A 16,461-nucleotide genomic window follows, 5' to 3' on the forward strand; every position below is an offset into this window, starting at 1 on the left:
CCTAATTTGTGTTGCCATCAGGGAAAAGTAGTGTTTCTTCCCAATGAAGAGGTGTATCTGCGAGAATTAAAAGATTTGTTGTTTGGTGAAAGTGAAATCTCGCAAGAGAAAATTTTTAAGCCCCGCAAGACAAGACTTTATGCCCACATCTAAAACATTTACAACCATGCACATGGATCAATCATTTCTCATTTGTAAGAATGCTATTGTCAGAAACAGTTCGTATAGAGAGAAACAATATTCATTCATGAGCAGTTAAATGTTGCATTGTCATGACGTAATTCCAAAAATGGAATCAGAATTCAATGTGATACTGACGAAAGGTAAAAGTGAAAAGAGAATGAACATATGGACAGAGGTAATATGTCAGAAGTATGTATATATTGTTTAGCTTTAAAGTTTAAGTCAATGACTTGTAGATCGTCTAATTTGTGTTGCTATCAGGGAAAAGTAGTGTTTCTTCATAATGAAGAGGCGTATCCACGAGAATTAAAAGTTTTATTGTTTGGTGAAAGTGAAGCGAGCAGCAGAGATGCAAAGTGGCTGGCATGTAGCACAGGCAGAGGGGTTGGCGTGCAAAGCGAGCAGAGGGCAGAGCCCTCTAGTAATTCATTAAGTCAGTAATTTTCTAGATGGTAAGAATTCTGAAGTAAAAGCTTACCAGTTCATTATTTCTCCAAGAGAATTCCGGCAATCCGTAATCAATTGTGATTTCTTCACCTTTTGCAATGTCTCGGATGGCAAATACCTGAAGATGAGACTGGTTTCCATAAAACACCTCCCTTACTTTACAGTTGGGAGCCTTGTATATGCTTCCACTGGAAATTAATGCTTCTTCCTCTTTTAAGCTTGGGGAGCTAGAATATAAATATGTTAAGAGTAAAGATGTATACTCCATAAAAACAATCATATACGGAATATTCAGAATGGTACAGATGCTTCTGATTGGAGTATCCAAGATCATCAAATTTAAAAACACCACACAGACAAATAAAAGATATAAAACGAGAAGCATATGTATAGACAATAAACAAAGATTTAATAACTGACTGAGTTACCATTGTACACTTGAAATATGTGATGGCTGGAAATAAGGCACATCCATCCGGTTCTTCTCAGACTCGTCAAAATCGCAAGGGTCATTGTATGGATCTGGTGAAAAGTCTCCACTTTCTGTATTAAAAACAAAAACAATAATAATTAAAAAAAAAAAAAGAATTCTAGAAAATTTTAAAATCTAAAGTGGCAACCAGATCATAGAGTGCTACTGTATATGAAAAGAAGGAAAAATGAAAAAAGGTGAACAAGGCAGCTGTTACAATTTTGCTGAATACTTCAAAAGAAAACACAGTATCATATTAAGACAATTAAGATTAATTAAAAAAAAATTCTGTGAAATTAAGGAAAGTTTATTCAGAAGACTCCACTTTTAGAAATATGTTAAGTCAAACAAACCAATTCATACAGTCATCTGATGTTTAAATACGCACTGCGTATTTCAATTTTGTCATCCTTTCCCAACACACAATTACCGTTTTTGAAAAGCTTTAAAACAAAAATGTGATTTTTGTGTTCCTAACTAAATAAAACCTCCAAGCACATTTCTATGCACCTGCTCAGACATTTTATTAACCTGATTAACAATTAAGAGGGAGCTAAACATGCATCCTGCGGGCTATACCTGCAAAGCTGTCCTCATCTGCTTGGGTGTCCCTTTCCAGAACTTTCATCGGAATTCCTTTTCTCTGCTTCTTAAAAGGGAAGTTTCTGAGGATGAACAACAGAAAATGTTAACTTATTTCATATTTAATTATGTGATAGTTTCCATGGTTATGCATACCAAATTAATGACTTTATTAGCACCAGACGCGCCACTTTCATTGAGTGTGATGATTAGAGGGCACCATGTCTGTGCAATTATGATTAAGTCTGCCTCAGGTTATGTTTTATAATTAAACCTGAATTTCCCACAAGGATTTAAGCAACAGAAGACCAAAGAGTAAAGCATCTTGCATGCAAAGATTGTCAGAGTTCTGCAAATCAAACATATAACAGCTATAAGTGAGCACATACTATTTATTCACTCTTATTTCCAGGGCTGTGGAGTCGGAGTCGAGGAGTCGGAGTCGGAGACAATTATGGGTACCTGGAGTCGGAGTCGGCAAAAAGTTAACCGACTCCGACTCCTACTAAATTTAAATGGGAATTAAAAAAGTAAGTTGAAATGTCCCAATTCACAAACAGTCATAATGAACTACTTCTCTGCTGTAAGAATAAAGCCCAATGCATGCAGTGCATAATGTGACCACAAAACGAACATGTCAAGTAACCATGAAGCATGCTTTTCATTGACTGTATGCGTCACTATATGGGATGTAATGCACAGGTAAGGTGCGGCACCGCTTTCCATTGTGTCGTGTTCCACTGTTACAGGGAACTGTGAACCTAGCCTAAAGCCCCCCATACATTTACAGATGCACTGCCGATTTTTTGGCCGTTCAACGAGTCATCACGCGTCAAACGTCTGAAAACTCATCTGGTGTGTTCTCAGCTCCATCGGCTCCCCCGCGCGCTAGTGAAGGGGGCGAAGGAGCCGAGAACACAGATCTCCCTACCGGTCTCCAGCAGAGGCTCGTTCTGCTGATCAGCTGGCCGGTGAGTGACACAATGCACTAAACTTCCGTCTGGCTGACAGAGGAGACAGCCACTGCAGCAGACAGAGGCATCACATTACTTTGGATGGGGCGGTGGTGAGATTTTCGGCAAGCTGGATCTGCCCGTCCATGTGGACACCCGCAATCTGCGGCCACCAATCAATTGTGTTTGTCTTTAATCTGGCATTATAGTAGAGTGTTGGCTTCCTAGCCAGTAGTTCTGTGGTGAAATGACATGTATGTTGCCTTCCTTTCCTTCAATGGATGTAGAAAATACATTAGCATAGTATATACATACAGAGGAGTCGGAGTCGGGGAGTCGGAAGATTTAGAAACTGAGGAGTCGGAGTCGGAGCATTTATCTACCGACTCCACAGCCCTGCTTATTTCTTTGTTGTACTGCTGCAGGTATGAATCAGTAAAAACAATCTCTATTCAATAATAAACAAAAATAACTACAACAAAAATTAACAAGCTGTAAATCTGTGTACAATGGAATCTCACATCATTTTCAATGGAACAGCATTAGTCGTCACTGGCTAATACGAGGGCGAGTCAAATGAAAACCTTAAATATGTTTTCTACAATAAATTATGAAAAACAATGATAGACAACTGCATCACTTTACCTATGAAATCTCCACGGCCTTTGATACAAACCCTCCCGTGATAAAAGTGCATAGATATCTCTAGAGAAAAGGGGGGAAAATAAAACATTTTTGGGTCATGCACCATCTGCTGCTCCTCTTCATCTGACTTGAAAGTCTTCCAGCCCATCGAGAGGGGTCCAGGCGTCAACGTGTTATTATTTCAACTCTGCTTTCATGGCAGCCACTTTGTGGAAGTGGAGCACATCATGGATTATATGGTAAGATGAACCAGGACTGCTGTCCAGAAGGGTGGCTCTTTTATTCACTCTCATTTGACAGTTGTCCTGTTACATTACATTCAACTTCTGCAATTGACTCAGCGTATCTGTCACAGAATTGGAACTTCCTACTGTACTCACTCACTTGCGAGAGTGACAGACATGCATCACCCCACTGAAGAATTTCGATAAGTTTCACCACTTCACCGTTTATAAAATGGACGACAGAATGCTGTTCTGCTTTAGTGCATGTTTCCAGTGGGTCTGCCATCTTTATGCGATTACTATGATGTCATATTGCTCATCTCTACTGGGCTTTCAACTGCCAGACACTTTCTTATTTCACTGTTAACGATGTTGCCAACTTACACGACAATGGTATGATGTTTAGAATTCTATCGCAATTTTAAGTTTTCCATTTGACTCACTCTTGCATTGTGGCATAAACATACATGAAAACATGGCATTCACATTTTTTCTCTGCCATCACTATAAAGTACACGCAGGTAAGAAACCCATATAAATATGTTGTCATTTTTGGGAGGAGGAGGAGGAGGAGGAGGCCATCCACAAAGAAACCAAAACCTCTGTCAGATCACTGAACAGCAAAAATCTGTCAAAGCTATAAAAATAAATAAATAAAAGCAGAAAGTATAAAAGTTGGCAATTTCTTACTAATCTTAAGTAGATTATCTAAACACGCATGCAAAATACATACAATATCTTGTAAAAAAAAAAACCTACCAGTATGACCCTTAAGGAGGTAATGAAGCACATCAGTTAAATGATATACCGTACCAATAAATAAAGATTAAGGGCTAAACTTTAAATATATCAACTAATTAATGGATCAGGGGTTTCTAGCTACAGTGTTTCAAATTTTATATTTTTTTATTATCAAAAAACAAGTAATATTGCTCACTTAAAATAATATACAGAGGTGGGTAAAAGTAGGCTTATAATTAGGATATAGCGGGTTGGATAATGGATGGATGGATAGTTGTTCAGAATGAAAAAGATATGTTATAATTACAATAGCTTTAATAACGCAATAGCTTTAAGAAGAAGAAGACAATACAAATAAACACAACAATTAATAAACAATAAAGCAAGAATAAACTCTGTGTACTCATAACTTCAAACCTATTTTTTCCCACACCCCCCTATACACCTAGCTGGGGAATTTGCAACTTTTGTTTCCAATTATGGTCCTTCATCACAGCGTATGCGTCGCACACAGGCGATCAGTCTACAATTATGTACCTCATTTATCAAATGTATACTACAGACTTAAAATGACCAAAAAACGGTTTTATCGTAATTTTCATCCATATTTATTATTTAGTGTGTAAACAAATATTTGTTTTACAACCTCGTCATCTCCTGTCAGCCAAACACTATACACCATTTATCACTTTTTGCATCCATGTTTTAGGACCAGTCAATATTCTAGTGGCCTGAGCAACTTTAAGAACTTGCTAAGCGGGCGTTATCTGGACTCATCAATTACTTATATATGTATTTTTTTTATTATTATTTCTAAGTGCAATATTTCACTGCGTCCGTCTACACGAGACCTGCAAAAACGCTCCTCGATCTTGTCCCATTAAAACCCCCAGAAACCCTAGGGTGCTACATACACTCAGCACGTCAGACACAACTGAGGGTTGGCACGGAAAACTTTCTGTAGGTAATGGGTGGAAGGGTCACATCCTTTACTAACATTTTTCTTCGATGTATTTCATTTTCGATTTAAGTAACCAGTTCAAGCAATAGCCCTTCCGTGCACCCAGTGTTATAAAATGCTAAGTTTTTTTTTTTCCCTCAGATGCCATGTGGTTTAGTTTATCACCTTACCCTCTGGATGGAGGTTTGTACCCCTCGCCATCACTGTCGAGACAAGCAGGCTCTCTGTAATCATAGAGCGAACTGACAGCTGCCGCCATTTTTGGTCCTGGCAGTGTCCGTCCGCCTTCGGCAACGTGCCCGTGGATCAATTAACCACAACAATGGTGGGAGGGAGAGTTATATCACGGCAACAAATTACGAATGTTTTTAAAATAAATTAGTTCTTGTGTAATATTTTACTTAAACAATACGTAAATTAATATTTATTATTGTATGTTGAGGATCTGAAACAGAAATCTTAGTTTTAATTAACTGGTAATATTCTAATCCCCCCCTCAGCGTGTTCGCTATTAAATAATGGCTTCTCCCACTTGCGCCGCCGCAGTGAATTCAGCGTGAATAAACATTGTCCATACATGGAGTTTTACATTAACAGAGAGTAAACTGAACGCAGAATTCATTGATTACCATTGCCTTGGACGAGCGTTCTTAATTCCTTCATATTAATCCAAGATGGCAACGACGCATTCAATAACGCGTCAAAGGATGAGCCCAGGCCTGGTTTCCGCTCATTTTTTTAGAACATTTAACAATAAAGATGGGAGATGAATGAACGTAGTCACGTGGTGTTTACAGAGCTCGATTGATGGACAGATCGGCAGACTTATTTGTTCTTGGTAGAATTTAAAACTTTACAATATAAATATATATATTTAACTTTTAATCATTTATAGATATTCATTAATTTAATTATATAGCCCCCTTCCTATCTATCTATCTATCTATCTATCTATCTATCTATCATATAGTGCTTTTCATTATCTATCTAGCTGTCTGTCTGTCTGTTATATAGTGTCTTTCATTATCTATCTATCTATCTATCTATCTATCTATCTATCTATCTATCTATCTATCTATCTATCTATCTATCCACCTAAGTCTTCAGACCCACTCCTGCTTTTTTCATTCCATCTGATTGTATTACATGTAACCCATCTACCAATATAGCATCTGAAATAACATACCCAAAATGCCATAATTCCTGAACTTGCCGTAACTCGCCATAAAATGTGATATTCCTTTCAACTTCAAAAGCAATTGAAGCTGGGTAGTTTTGAATTATTTCCCCCTTGCTTTTATCCTCACTCTTGCCATCCTCAAATTAGTTGTTCCTCTGATAAGGTGAGAGACAGCTCTAGTCGGGGCAATATAAAATAGATTATTTATTTTTATATATATTTTGTAATTGATAGTTTTAAAAAGGTATTTTAGAAAAAACGCAATGATAGATAGATAGATGTGAAAGGCACTATATGATAGATAGATAGATAGATGTGAAAGTCACTTTAAAACAGATAGATAGATAGATAGATAGATAGATAGATAGATGTGAAAGTCACTCTATAATAGATAGATAGATGTACAAGGCACTATATGATAGATAGATAGATAGATAGATAGATAGATAGATAGATAGATAGATGTGCAAGGCACTATATGATAGATAGATTGACAGATCGATAGATAGATAGATAGATAGATAGATAGATAGATAGATAGATAGATAGATAGATAGATAGATGTACAAGGCACTATATGATTGATAGATAGATCGATAAATAGATAGATAATTGTAATGACACAGATATTGAAAATAGACAGACACAAGATACACAGACACACCGATTCTAAATCTAAAGCATCTAAAATAAGTTTAAGCCAGTTCTCCTACTTACCTAAAATGCCACACTACCTGAACTCACCGTGAGATGTGATGGTCCTTTCAACTTCAAAAGCCATCGAGGTTGCCCAGTTCTGAATCGTTTCCACCTTGCTTTAGCTATGCCAATTCGCCTAACTGGCATGTCTTTGGTCTGTGGGAGGGAGAACATGCATATTCCATGCAGACTCCAGTCTCCTTATTGCAAGGTAACCGAGTTACCACTGCGCCACCCGATACTATTATAACAAAATAAGAGCAACTGGCATTTGGTGGATTTGTGCACTTTGATATTATGATGAATATAGCTCTGGTTTTCAGAACTGACATTTATTATCATATTACGTACTAATAGTCATCAGAGCTATTTACGTATCCTAGCAGTTAGTTTGCCAGAGTCAACGTAACTTGATTCCCCCCCTTGCTGGTACTGGAAGGCTGCACTGTACGGTATTTCTTTCCGTGAAAATGTCGGGACGTTTAAAGTTGAAGGCTCCTACAAATTCAGCTAGTAATCTTGATGATAATGTCAATGAAAGAATATTATCAGAATGCCATGGCATCTACACTGATAAGGAAAAAGGTAAGACGTGTTTTACAAGTGTAATCTGTTTGGCTTATGCAGGGAAATCGTGGCTATTTTTAAATATGTCTGTCCCTCGTAAGGTCACTACATGGAAATGAATGTTAAAGGTTTCCTTGAACACATGTTAAAGAAAACAGTGCTTACAATGCAATGCAAAAATACACTATATAAAACTGTATAATAATAATAACAATTTAATAGAAAATACTTTGTTTAATCCTATTTTGGGTTCGAGTGGCTCTGAGCCTATTCTTGCAGCACTCTGTAATAAGGTAGGATGTATCACTGGATAAAGCAGACACATGTAAACTCAAAAACTCACGCTCTGGGATTGAATCGACAATCAGTTTTACTAGGATGACTTGAAGCAATGAAGGAAAAAAATTGAATGACCCAGAGAAAAACCTGTGGAGAGAATATGCAAAGTCCACAGAGAAAATGATGAGGCTGTGACACTCGGACCAGAACATTGGACATGTGAGGCTGAGGCAGCCCTGATTACTGCACCACTGTGCATTATTATTATTATTAGTATTCAAGATACCATTTCATTTTTACAAGTTTCTAAAGTCAGTCATTTCTAACCCGTTATATCCTAACACAGGGTCACAGGGGTCTGCTTTAGCCAATCCCAGCCAACACAGGGTGAAATGCAGGAACAAATCCCAGCAGGGCGTCAGCCCACCGCAGGGCACACACTCAGAAACACCAGGGACAATTTGGGATCGCCAATGCACTTAACCTGCATGTCTTTGGACTGTGGGAGGAAACCCACGCAGACACCGGGAGAACATGCCAACTCCACGCAGGGAGGACCCAGGTCTCCTTACTGCAAGACAGCAGCGCTACCACTGCGCCACCGTGCTGCCCATTTCTAAAGTTCATTCCTAAATATAATATTGCTGGAAAAGATTTTTCTTTTTTTTTGCAATAAACCTTGGAATCACCAGAAAGCAGGTCTCTGAAATGTCTGACGTGATCCTGTCTGTGAAATAGAGATAGCGCTAATACTTTCACAGTGCAGCACTGTCAGAGTTAAGTGTTTTTCACAGATCATATAGCGACTTGTGGGGCACCACTGGGGCCCTTGCCTAGCTGTGACGCCTCCATGCTGGAAGGACCCAAGCGTATCCAGAGCATTAACTCCACCGGAGCGCTAGGCGGCAGCCCCCCTGGGTTTCAGCGGTGCCTCGGACTCCAGCAGGGCTCCATCTTGAGATCTTGGAGTTTGATGCAGCCCTGTTGGGTTCCATGGGTGCCGCCAAGGGGTGCTGCAACTGCTACTGAGCCCTTGGATGCAGCTCTTCCATCACACCTGGAAGTGCTGCTGGCAGAAGGTCAACGAGCACCTGGAGCACTTCGGGGTACCTAATAAAAGGAGCCAGCAGCCACTACTTGTGGAGCCAGAGTCGGGAGGTGGTGGACAAAGCTTGCCAGGAGGAGTAGAGGAGGACAGGAAGAGAAAAGAAGAGAAGAAAAAGAAAGAAAGAAAGAAAGAAAGAAAGAAAGAAAGAAAGAAAGAAAGAAAGAAAGAAAGAAAGAAGGGACTGAGTATTGTGTGCCATTCGATGCTGTACTATGCTGTGGGAAGCAAAGGAAGCGCCCCCATATGTAAATAAACTAAACTGACTGGTGGAGGAAAGATGGCGGTTTTATAAGCTGAAAGGCGGAAGTGATGTCATCTGACCAGAACCAGAAGTGGCGTCAGTCTGGGGTCCGGAACTGAAAGTGACTTCAGTCTGAGGCCTGGAACCAGAAGTGTCGTTGAGTCAGGCAGGTTTTCCCATTTTTGGCCTGTAGAGATAACAGAGGTAGGTTTAGTGCACCCCGCCACCCCCTGGCCTGGCGGGTAATTACCTCCACTTGGTCCACTCAGCTCACTCCTAGTCGCACGTGTGTGACAATAGATACAGTATATATAATTTTGTATTCATGTTGCACTTTCTTCATGCTATCCAACATTTTTGTGGCTTGCGTTTCTCAACCTTTAAGTATTTGCGACCCGAGTTTTCATAACATTTTTAATTGCGCCCCCTAATGTTTTTTTGAAAGGAGCTCACTAATACCAATTTGTTCTTTTTTAATTAATGATATATCATAGATGCATATTTTATTATACCTACTTAACTTTTATCGACATTTATCTAACTCTATATTTATTTTTCTAGTTTTAGAATGTAGTTTAAGTTAATTTGTTTTGGTTTCAATACATGTATTTTTCATATTTTCGATTCTTGTTTTCTTTTTTTACATCTTCGCGTGCCCCTTTTTGTTACTTCGCGCCCACCTAGGCGGGCCCACCCCACAGTTTGAGAACCACTATGCTAGGCATACAAATGGAAATGTCCTTCATAATAATAAATTGAATTTGATATGAAAGGCGCTGTACAAATTAGAAAGATAGATCATCATCTTGTAATAAGTACAAAGACTCTCATTTAAAGATATTCAAGGAGGGGTTTCATCAAATCAGATTTCATTTATTTCTTCCCTCTTTCCTCACAGGTCTTGTCCAGTTGGCTGGTGATCTAGGGCTCCCCCTACTGCCTCCTCGGAAGAAGATCACAGTCATGCTGATGGGCAATCACTCGGCCGGAAAAAGTTCTTTCATTAACTGGTAAGAATTCGGGTGGAACTGTGGTTGCAAAATATAAATTGAAATAATAGTTACATAAACTGTACATGCTTACATATAGACATACTGTAGGTAAATAACATATAAACTAAGTCTCAGGCTCATGAATTAAAATTGCAGATACAGAGGAGGCAGCAAAAAAAAAAAACGACGTAAAACAAGTGGACAATTCTGAACTCCCTGAGAAGTCTTGGAAAATATACATGTGGGAAAAGAAACAGTTGTGTATAACAGATACCGTAAGCAATGCTGCCCCAGATATTCCTGGAATCAGTCAAAACCATAAGAGTAGGGTGCAGTTATTGACTATACCACTTGGCATTGCATGTCTGTAGTCTTGTTAATCCATCTGCCAAGTGGATTATACTAATTACTAAATACAGAAGTGGTACACATTTAAATGCAGATGTGTTACTCAAAGAAAAAGTTATAAACTGATTAAACATGGAAACAGAGATTAAAACTGTAAAGGAGAAAGTTAAAAACAGGGTCACAGTCCTGGAGACCTCGGCTAACTGGCACCCTACCTGCTACTCGGTTTTCTATGGTGGAATCTGTGCAGGCCATCCAATCTGATAATGGAATCTTTTCATCTGATGATTTCAATGCTCCTTTATTTGAGATGACTTTTCCAGAAGAGCAGCTTGGCAGTAGAGCAGTGGTCCCAAGTGCCACCTCCAGACACTTCGCTTGTACCCATGATCTCGTTCTTTACATAGAGGTCATGACCATACCTGAGGGAGGGGATGTAGATCGACTGGTAAATCAAGAGCTTTGCCTCTTGGCTCAGCTGCTTCTTCACCACTATGGATTGGTATAGCGACTGCATAACTATTCATCTGTCAATCTCACCATCCCTTTTCCCCTCACAAGACCACAAGGTACTTAACCTCTTCCATTCGAGGCACTGTCACCTCCCACTTGGAGAAGACAATCCACCATTTTCCTACTGAGGACCATAGCCTCGGATTTAAAGGTGCTGATTTTTATCCCTGCTGCTTCACACTCGGTCGCAAAACTATCCCAATGCATGCTGGACTTCACAGGTCGATACAGCCAACAGGACCACATAGTTCTGGACACCCTCCCCTCCCTGGATGTGCCTTGATATTCTGTCCATGAAAATCACAAACAGGATAGGAGAAAAAACACAACCCTGGTGAAGTCCTACACTCTCTGAGAATGGTGCTGATATTTTTCTGAATATTGCAGACACAGGCCTCACTGCGATTATGCAGAGGATGAATAGCCTTTATTAGGGAGCCTTGGAGCTCAGCACTCTCCCAGCACAACCTCTCAAAGAACACGGTCATACGCCTTTCTCTAAGTCCGCAAAACATCTGTAGACCAGATAGATAGATAGATAGATAGATACTTTATTAATCCCCAAGGGGAAATTCACATACTACAGCAGCAGCATACTGAAAAAAAACAATATTAAATTAAATGCATTTATAACAGACAGTAACTTTGTATAATGTTAACGTTTACCCCCCAATTGGGCGTACACCCTTGACCCCTCCAGCATCCTCATGAGGCTAAAGAGCTGGTCCACTGTTCCACAGCCTGAATGGAATCCATATTGCACCTCATGGATCTAAGGGTTCCATGACTAGGCGGAGGCTCCTTTCCAGTACCCTGACATAAGCTTTCCAAGGGAGACCTGAGGAGTGTGATCCCCCAAAAGTTGGAGTGCACCCTTGACACCCCCTCGGTCTGCCACTCTAGGGGCACAGCTGTTGACGAACACTCACATTGAAAAGGCATATCAGCCATGACAGCCCAACAATGCCCAGAGCTTTCATCATTTCTAGTGCCAGGCAAGATTATCTGGAGAAAAGGGGAACTCTTGCTGAGCAAGGAAACCAGAATGGAAGGACAGCAATGGACTGGCATCCAGTCTGGGATGGGTATGGGACTCTTACCCAGATGGCAAGACAAAACAAAGGAGCAGTGGGGGGGAAGGCTCCTATTTTGAAATAGATGGCAGTATCCCAGGACCTTAGTAACCATGTGGATATCTGTAGAGCATGATGGGAGTTGTAGTGCTGTAAGTCAGCCCTGCTGGGTCCCATGGGTGCCTCCAGGGGGTGCTGCAGGGATTTGTGATCCTTGTTTCTTGGGATGATTTCATCAGACTATGCCCTGGCACTGGAAGTACTCCCAAGTCTGACATAAAAGGAAGCTTTCCAGCTTCCTGCAGTAGAGTGAAAGTCGAAAGGAAGAATAATAACACTTGTTTGAGGGATGTGGATGGAGAGAGAATGAAGTAAGAAAGAAAAATATTGTTTATACCCGTGCTTGTGCATCTTTAGAGAAACCTTTGTGAAGAATTTTTATATTAAAAACCTCCATTGTGAACCCGTGACTGTGGTTCTGTTGGTTGTGTCCAGGGTGTGGAACTCAGTGGTGCCCCCTGTCTGTCACACTAGGTAGATCTATTCTTTTCTTGGAGCTTTGCCACTGTGGAGCTGCTAAACTACATCAGTGACCTACTTCAGGGAAATTGGCATTTAAAGATAATACTGTACCACCATCTTAATCAAAATGTATATATAAAAATCAATTCAATAATATGTCACATGTACATTTTACTGATTATTTTTCAGTCTTTGCTTATTACAACATACAGTACTTGTTTCCTTTCTAACAATGTATGTGTTTGTGTTTTAAATAAAACGTAAAGCTTTGTTGTATGCCTACAGTTGTTCTGTGTGCTACAACAGTCGGCAAAGCTGCGTTTTCACAAATTATGACAAATATGAATAGAAAAAAAAAGGCCTGGGTGACTTCTCAACAGGTATGTGGAGGAACACATTCAGAGGACAGGAGTGGCCATTGAAACCCAGGGCTTCACCTTCATCACTAGTGGGAGGAAGAGGGAGTCACTGACGGTAAGGCTCCTCATCAGCTTTCCTTTTTATTATCACACTTTATATTAACTTCACCTATTTGTTGTCTGGTACAAATCTTGTAATCAATATTTAACCCACTTCCTATTGTCCAAATGACTTGAAATTTTGCACACTTACTCACTTACAATGACAATACACGAATCACTAATCAGTGTCACTAATTGATCAATTAATCCATGTTAATTAAGAAATGAAATTTTCATATGAAGAATAGTTCAAGATTTCACCAATAGATGACGTTAGTAATGGATAGAAATATTAAAGGAAGGAAGGAAATATTGAATACAAAATTATACTAGAACAAACCCAAGTCTAAAAAGTTGAAAATAATATATATATAAAATACTTTTTAAAAACCATGTTTATATTGTTAAAAAGTGTACTAAAAAGTAAAAAATAAGTCTGTCATACATCACTCATAAAATAAAAGGTGGGCGTTTTTCATTAATCAACATTTAAATCTTAGCAAAAGCGCCCACCTTTTACTTTTTAGTACACTTTTTAACTTAATATAAGTGTGGTTTTTAAAAAGTATTTTTATATATAGGGGTGGCACGGTGGAGCAGTGGTAGTTCTGCTGCCTCGCAGTAAGGAGACCCCTGTTCGTTTCCCAGGTCCTCCCTGCGTGGAGTTTGCATGTTCTCCCCGTGTCTGTGTGGGTTTCCTCCGAGAGCTTCTGAAAGTATACGGTATACGAACAAGCCAGTTTCCCTTTCGGTTTGTGCGCGCCGATGATTTCCTCACGTGTTCAGTCTCTCCCTGTGCATCGAGCGAGAGACACACACACACAAACGTGAGAGAGACACATACAGACACACGCACGAATGAGCGAGAGAGAGAGACGGTTGGACGCATAAGGCCGAGAAGGCAGTTAAAGAATACACCGGGCTTGTTTTTAAAGAGACAGATCCGAGTATTGTTTTAACCTCGTTGTATTTAATGAAGACTTTTTTTCTATTGGATTTTAACCTCCACTTCACTTCTGTTTACAGCGATTGATTGGTTCGTAGCGTGCATTGTGGCAATGTTACTTTTCTTGGTGGTTTATTAAATTATGGATTTTTCAAATGTTAATTTTTTTCCCTGTGCTTAAAACTCATTAAAAAAAGTATTTTTAGTGAGCGGTTCGTAGCGCTATAGCGCAGACTCTTGCAGTGTTAGTTTTCTCTGTTCAAAGTTTTCTCAGTCTTATTCAGTGTTTTTACATTTAGTTTACTATTATGTTGTGCATTCTATGGTGTAATTAACTATATTTGTGCTTAAAAATCTTAAAATATATATATTTACATACAGTTTGTATGGTCTGGAACAGATTAATTGTATTTACATACAATCCTATGGGGGAAATTACTTTGGTTCACGACCAAATCGGTTTACAACCAGAGTTTTGGAACGAATTATGGTCGTGAGCAGAGGTTCCACTGTACTTTTATTTATTGCACTCCTCGCGGTATGCAAAGTAAATTGGAGTCGATTAGAACAACAATGATGTCGAGTTCAAGTTTGGGCTTCAGACTTGCTAACTCCAGTCAGGGAGGATCAGAACGGGTCACAGGGTCTCGGGTTCGGGCTATAATTTCAGGTCCTTACAGACCTCTTATCTAGACTGTCCAGTTTTTAAAATGTGGTTTGATTGAAAGTCCAACAAAACTTTAGTGACCTTGACAGCATATCAATGGCTAATTCTTGTCTTTTAGGGTAATGCTACTCTGCACCTGTACCCCCACTTCCAGAAACTCCAGGACTTCACAGGTATGGCATGAGGGCTAATTTATGTAAGTAAACAAATATTAAAAAATTTTATTGATTTTGATAATCTTTTAACCTCCTTAGTGTTATGTTTACCACAAGAAAACGAGCACAAAACGTTGAAATTTTTTTCAATAGGAAAAAACGATATTACGTGTAACAGAAACATATAAATACCGAAACGTCAACATAAACACATAGGAAAAATACGTCGAGTGTTCATTGCTTGTACTGGTGCAGATTTAGTACGCATCCTTCACATAAAATAATGTTTGAAACAGTCAGCAATTTTCAGTTTTTGATTTTTAATAAATTGGCAAACCTTTCCGAAAATGTGTTGTCACTTTGTCATTATGGGTTATTGAGTGTAGATTGATGGATAAAAAATGGCAAATGTAAGGGCAACACAATGAAGTGTGCAGAAAGTGAAAGGGTCGGGATATTTTTCTGAATCCATCACACGTCGGGTGTGTGACGTGACAGGAACAAAGTGGGCCGAGCCGAGACTTGCTGCGGGGGCTTGGTGTGTATTTCATGTTTTAGAGGCATTTCCTAATGATCGGGACATTTGCTTAGGCATGCAATCGGGAGTGGTCTCCCTTTAGACCAGGGGTATCCAACTCCAGTCCTGGTGGGCCACAGTGGCTGCATGTTTTCATTCTAACCGTCTTCTTAATTAGCGAGCTGATTAACTTGTTTTGCTTTAGTTTTAACTGACGTGACTTGGCCCCATTAGTTGTTTCTTTTTCCTTAATGAACAGCCAAGCAATAATGAGACACAAAACAAGCCACCAAAAGACCACCTGAAAATAAAGAAAGGTGAAGGTCTTGATCAGGTTTGTCAACTTAGGTCACCAAAACATCTTGACGGTGGTCTTAGAAAAAACAGAAAATCAACAGTCTGGCTGTGGTAGAATGAGAGCAGCAACAAGTCATGATATTCAATAACGGCTTTAATTAACAGCAAGAATTGACTTCTTATTAAGAAACTGGTTGGAATGAAAGTGGCTGGAGTTTAATGTTCCAGTTTAGCTGATCATCTGTCAGTTCATTTCACATCTAATTTTTGTTTGACTGCCATTTAATAAAGACACGAATCAACTTAGAGGACTAATCCTTAAAAACAGGGCTATTAAAATGACAGAAAAAGGAGTTAATTAGCAGTGAAAACTGGTCACTAATTAGGAAAAGGGTTAGAATGAACACCTGCAGCCACTGCAGCCCACCAGGATCGCCTTAGACTTTCTCGTATACTCAAATATGGGGATGGATACTTGAGGAGTAAACTGCCAGACGATGATTATATTTTGAACATCAAAGAACCATTAACAACAAATCAAATCAAATTAATAATATATTGAACAATTATTATAAAAGTAAAGATAAATAATTCGGACTCTGCAACCGCATAAATAAAAGGTAAAGTACCACTTCCGGTTAACGGAATTAGCCCAAATGTGTTGTACCTAATAATTGTATGCAAAATT

At 39.3% G+C, this 16,461-nt stretch overlaps 2 protein-coding genes across 7 annotated transcripts in view; one reads left to right on the top strand and one right to left on the bottom strand.

The window, feature by feature from the left end:
- si:dkey-117m1.4 overlaps window positions 1–7,195 on the bottom strand; it is a 30,968-nt gene extending 23,773 nt beyond the window's left edge. For 3 of the 5 annotated variants that reach the window (XM_039767433.1, XM_039767432.1, XM_039767437.1), the window contains exons 1-4: window positions 5,379–5,476; window positions 1,682–1,767; window positions 1,059–1,173; window positions 662–857 (exon numbers count right to left, since the gene is read on the bottom strand). In XM_039767433.1, coding sequence (XP_039623367.1) covers window positions 662–857; window positions 1,059–1,173; window positions 1,682–1,767; window positions 5,379–5,467 — 486 coding nt within the window. In that variant the 5' untranslated portion in view covers window positions 5,468–5,476. Of the gene's footprint in view, window positions 1–661; window positions 858–1,058; window positions 1,174–1,681; window positions 1,768–5,378; window positions 5,477–5,837; window positions 5,946–7,132 lie in introns of those variants that run through there. The other 2 variants (XM_039767436.1, XM_039767434.1) reach the window with 2 other exon arrangements.
- A 301-nt stretch (window positions 7,196–7,496) lies between these two features.
- LOC120538044 overlaps window positions 7,497–16,461 on the top strand; it is a 33,104-nt gene continuing 24,139 nt past the window's right edge. The window contains exons 1-4 of one of the 2 annotated variants that reach the window (XM_039767441.1): window positions 7,497–7,672; window positions 10,181–10,292; window positions 13,111–13,204; window positions 14,923–14,977. In XM_039767441.1, coding sequence (XP_039623375.1) covers window positions 7,558–7,672; window positions 10,181–10,292; window positions 13,111–13,204; window positions 14,923–14,977 — 376 coding nt within the window. In that variant the 5' untranslated portion in view covers window positions 7,497–7,557. The remainder of the gene's footprint in view (window positions 7,673–10,180; window positions 10,293–13,110; window positions 13,205–14,922; window positions 14,978–16,461) is intronic. The other variant, XM_039767440.1, reaches the window with a different exon arrangement.

Source organism: Polypterus senegalus, chromosome 10 (genome assembly GCF_016835505.1).
Source record: "Polypterus senegalus isolate Bchr_013 chromosome 10, ASM1683550v1, whole genome shotgun sequence".
NCBI classification, from domain to species: Eukaryota; Metazoa; Chordata; class Cladistia; order Polypteriformes; family Polypteridae; genus Polypterus; species Polypterus senegalus.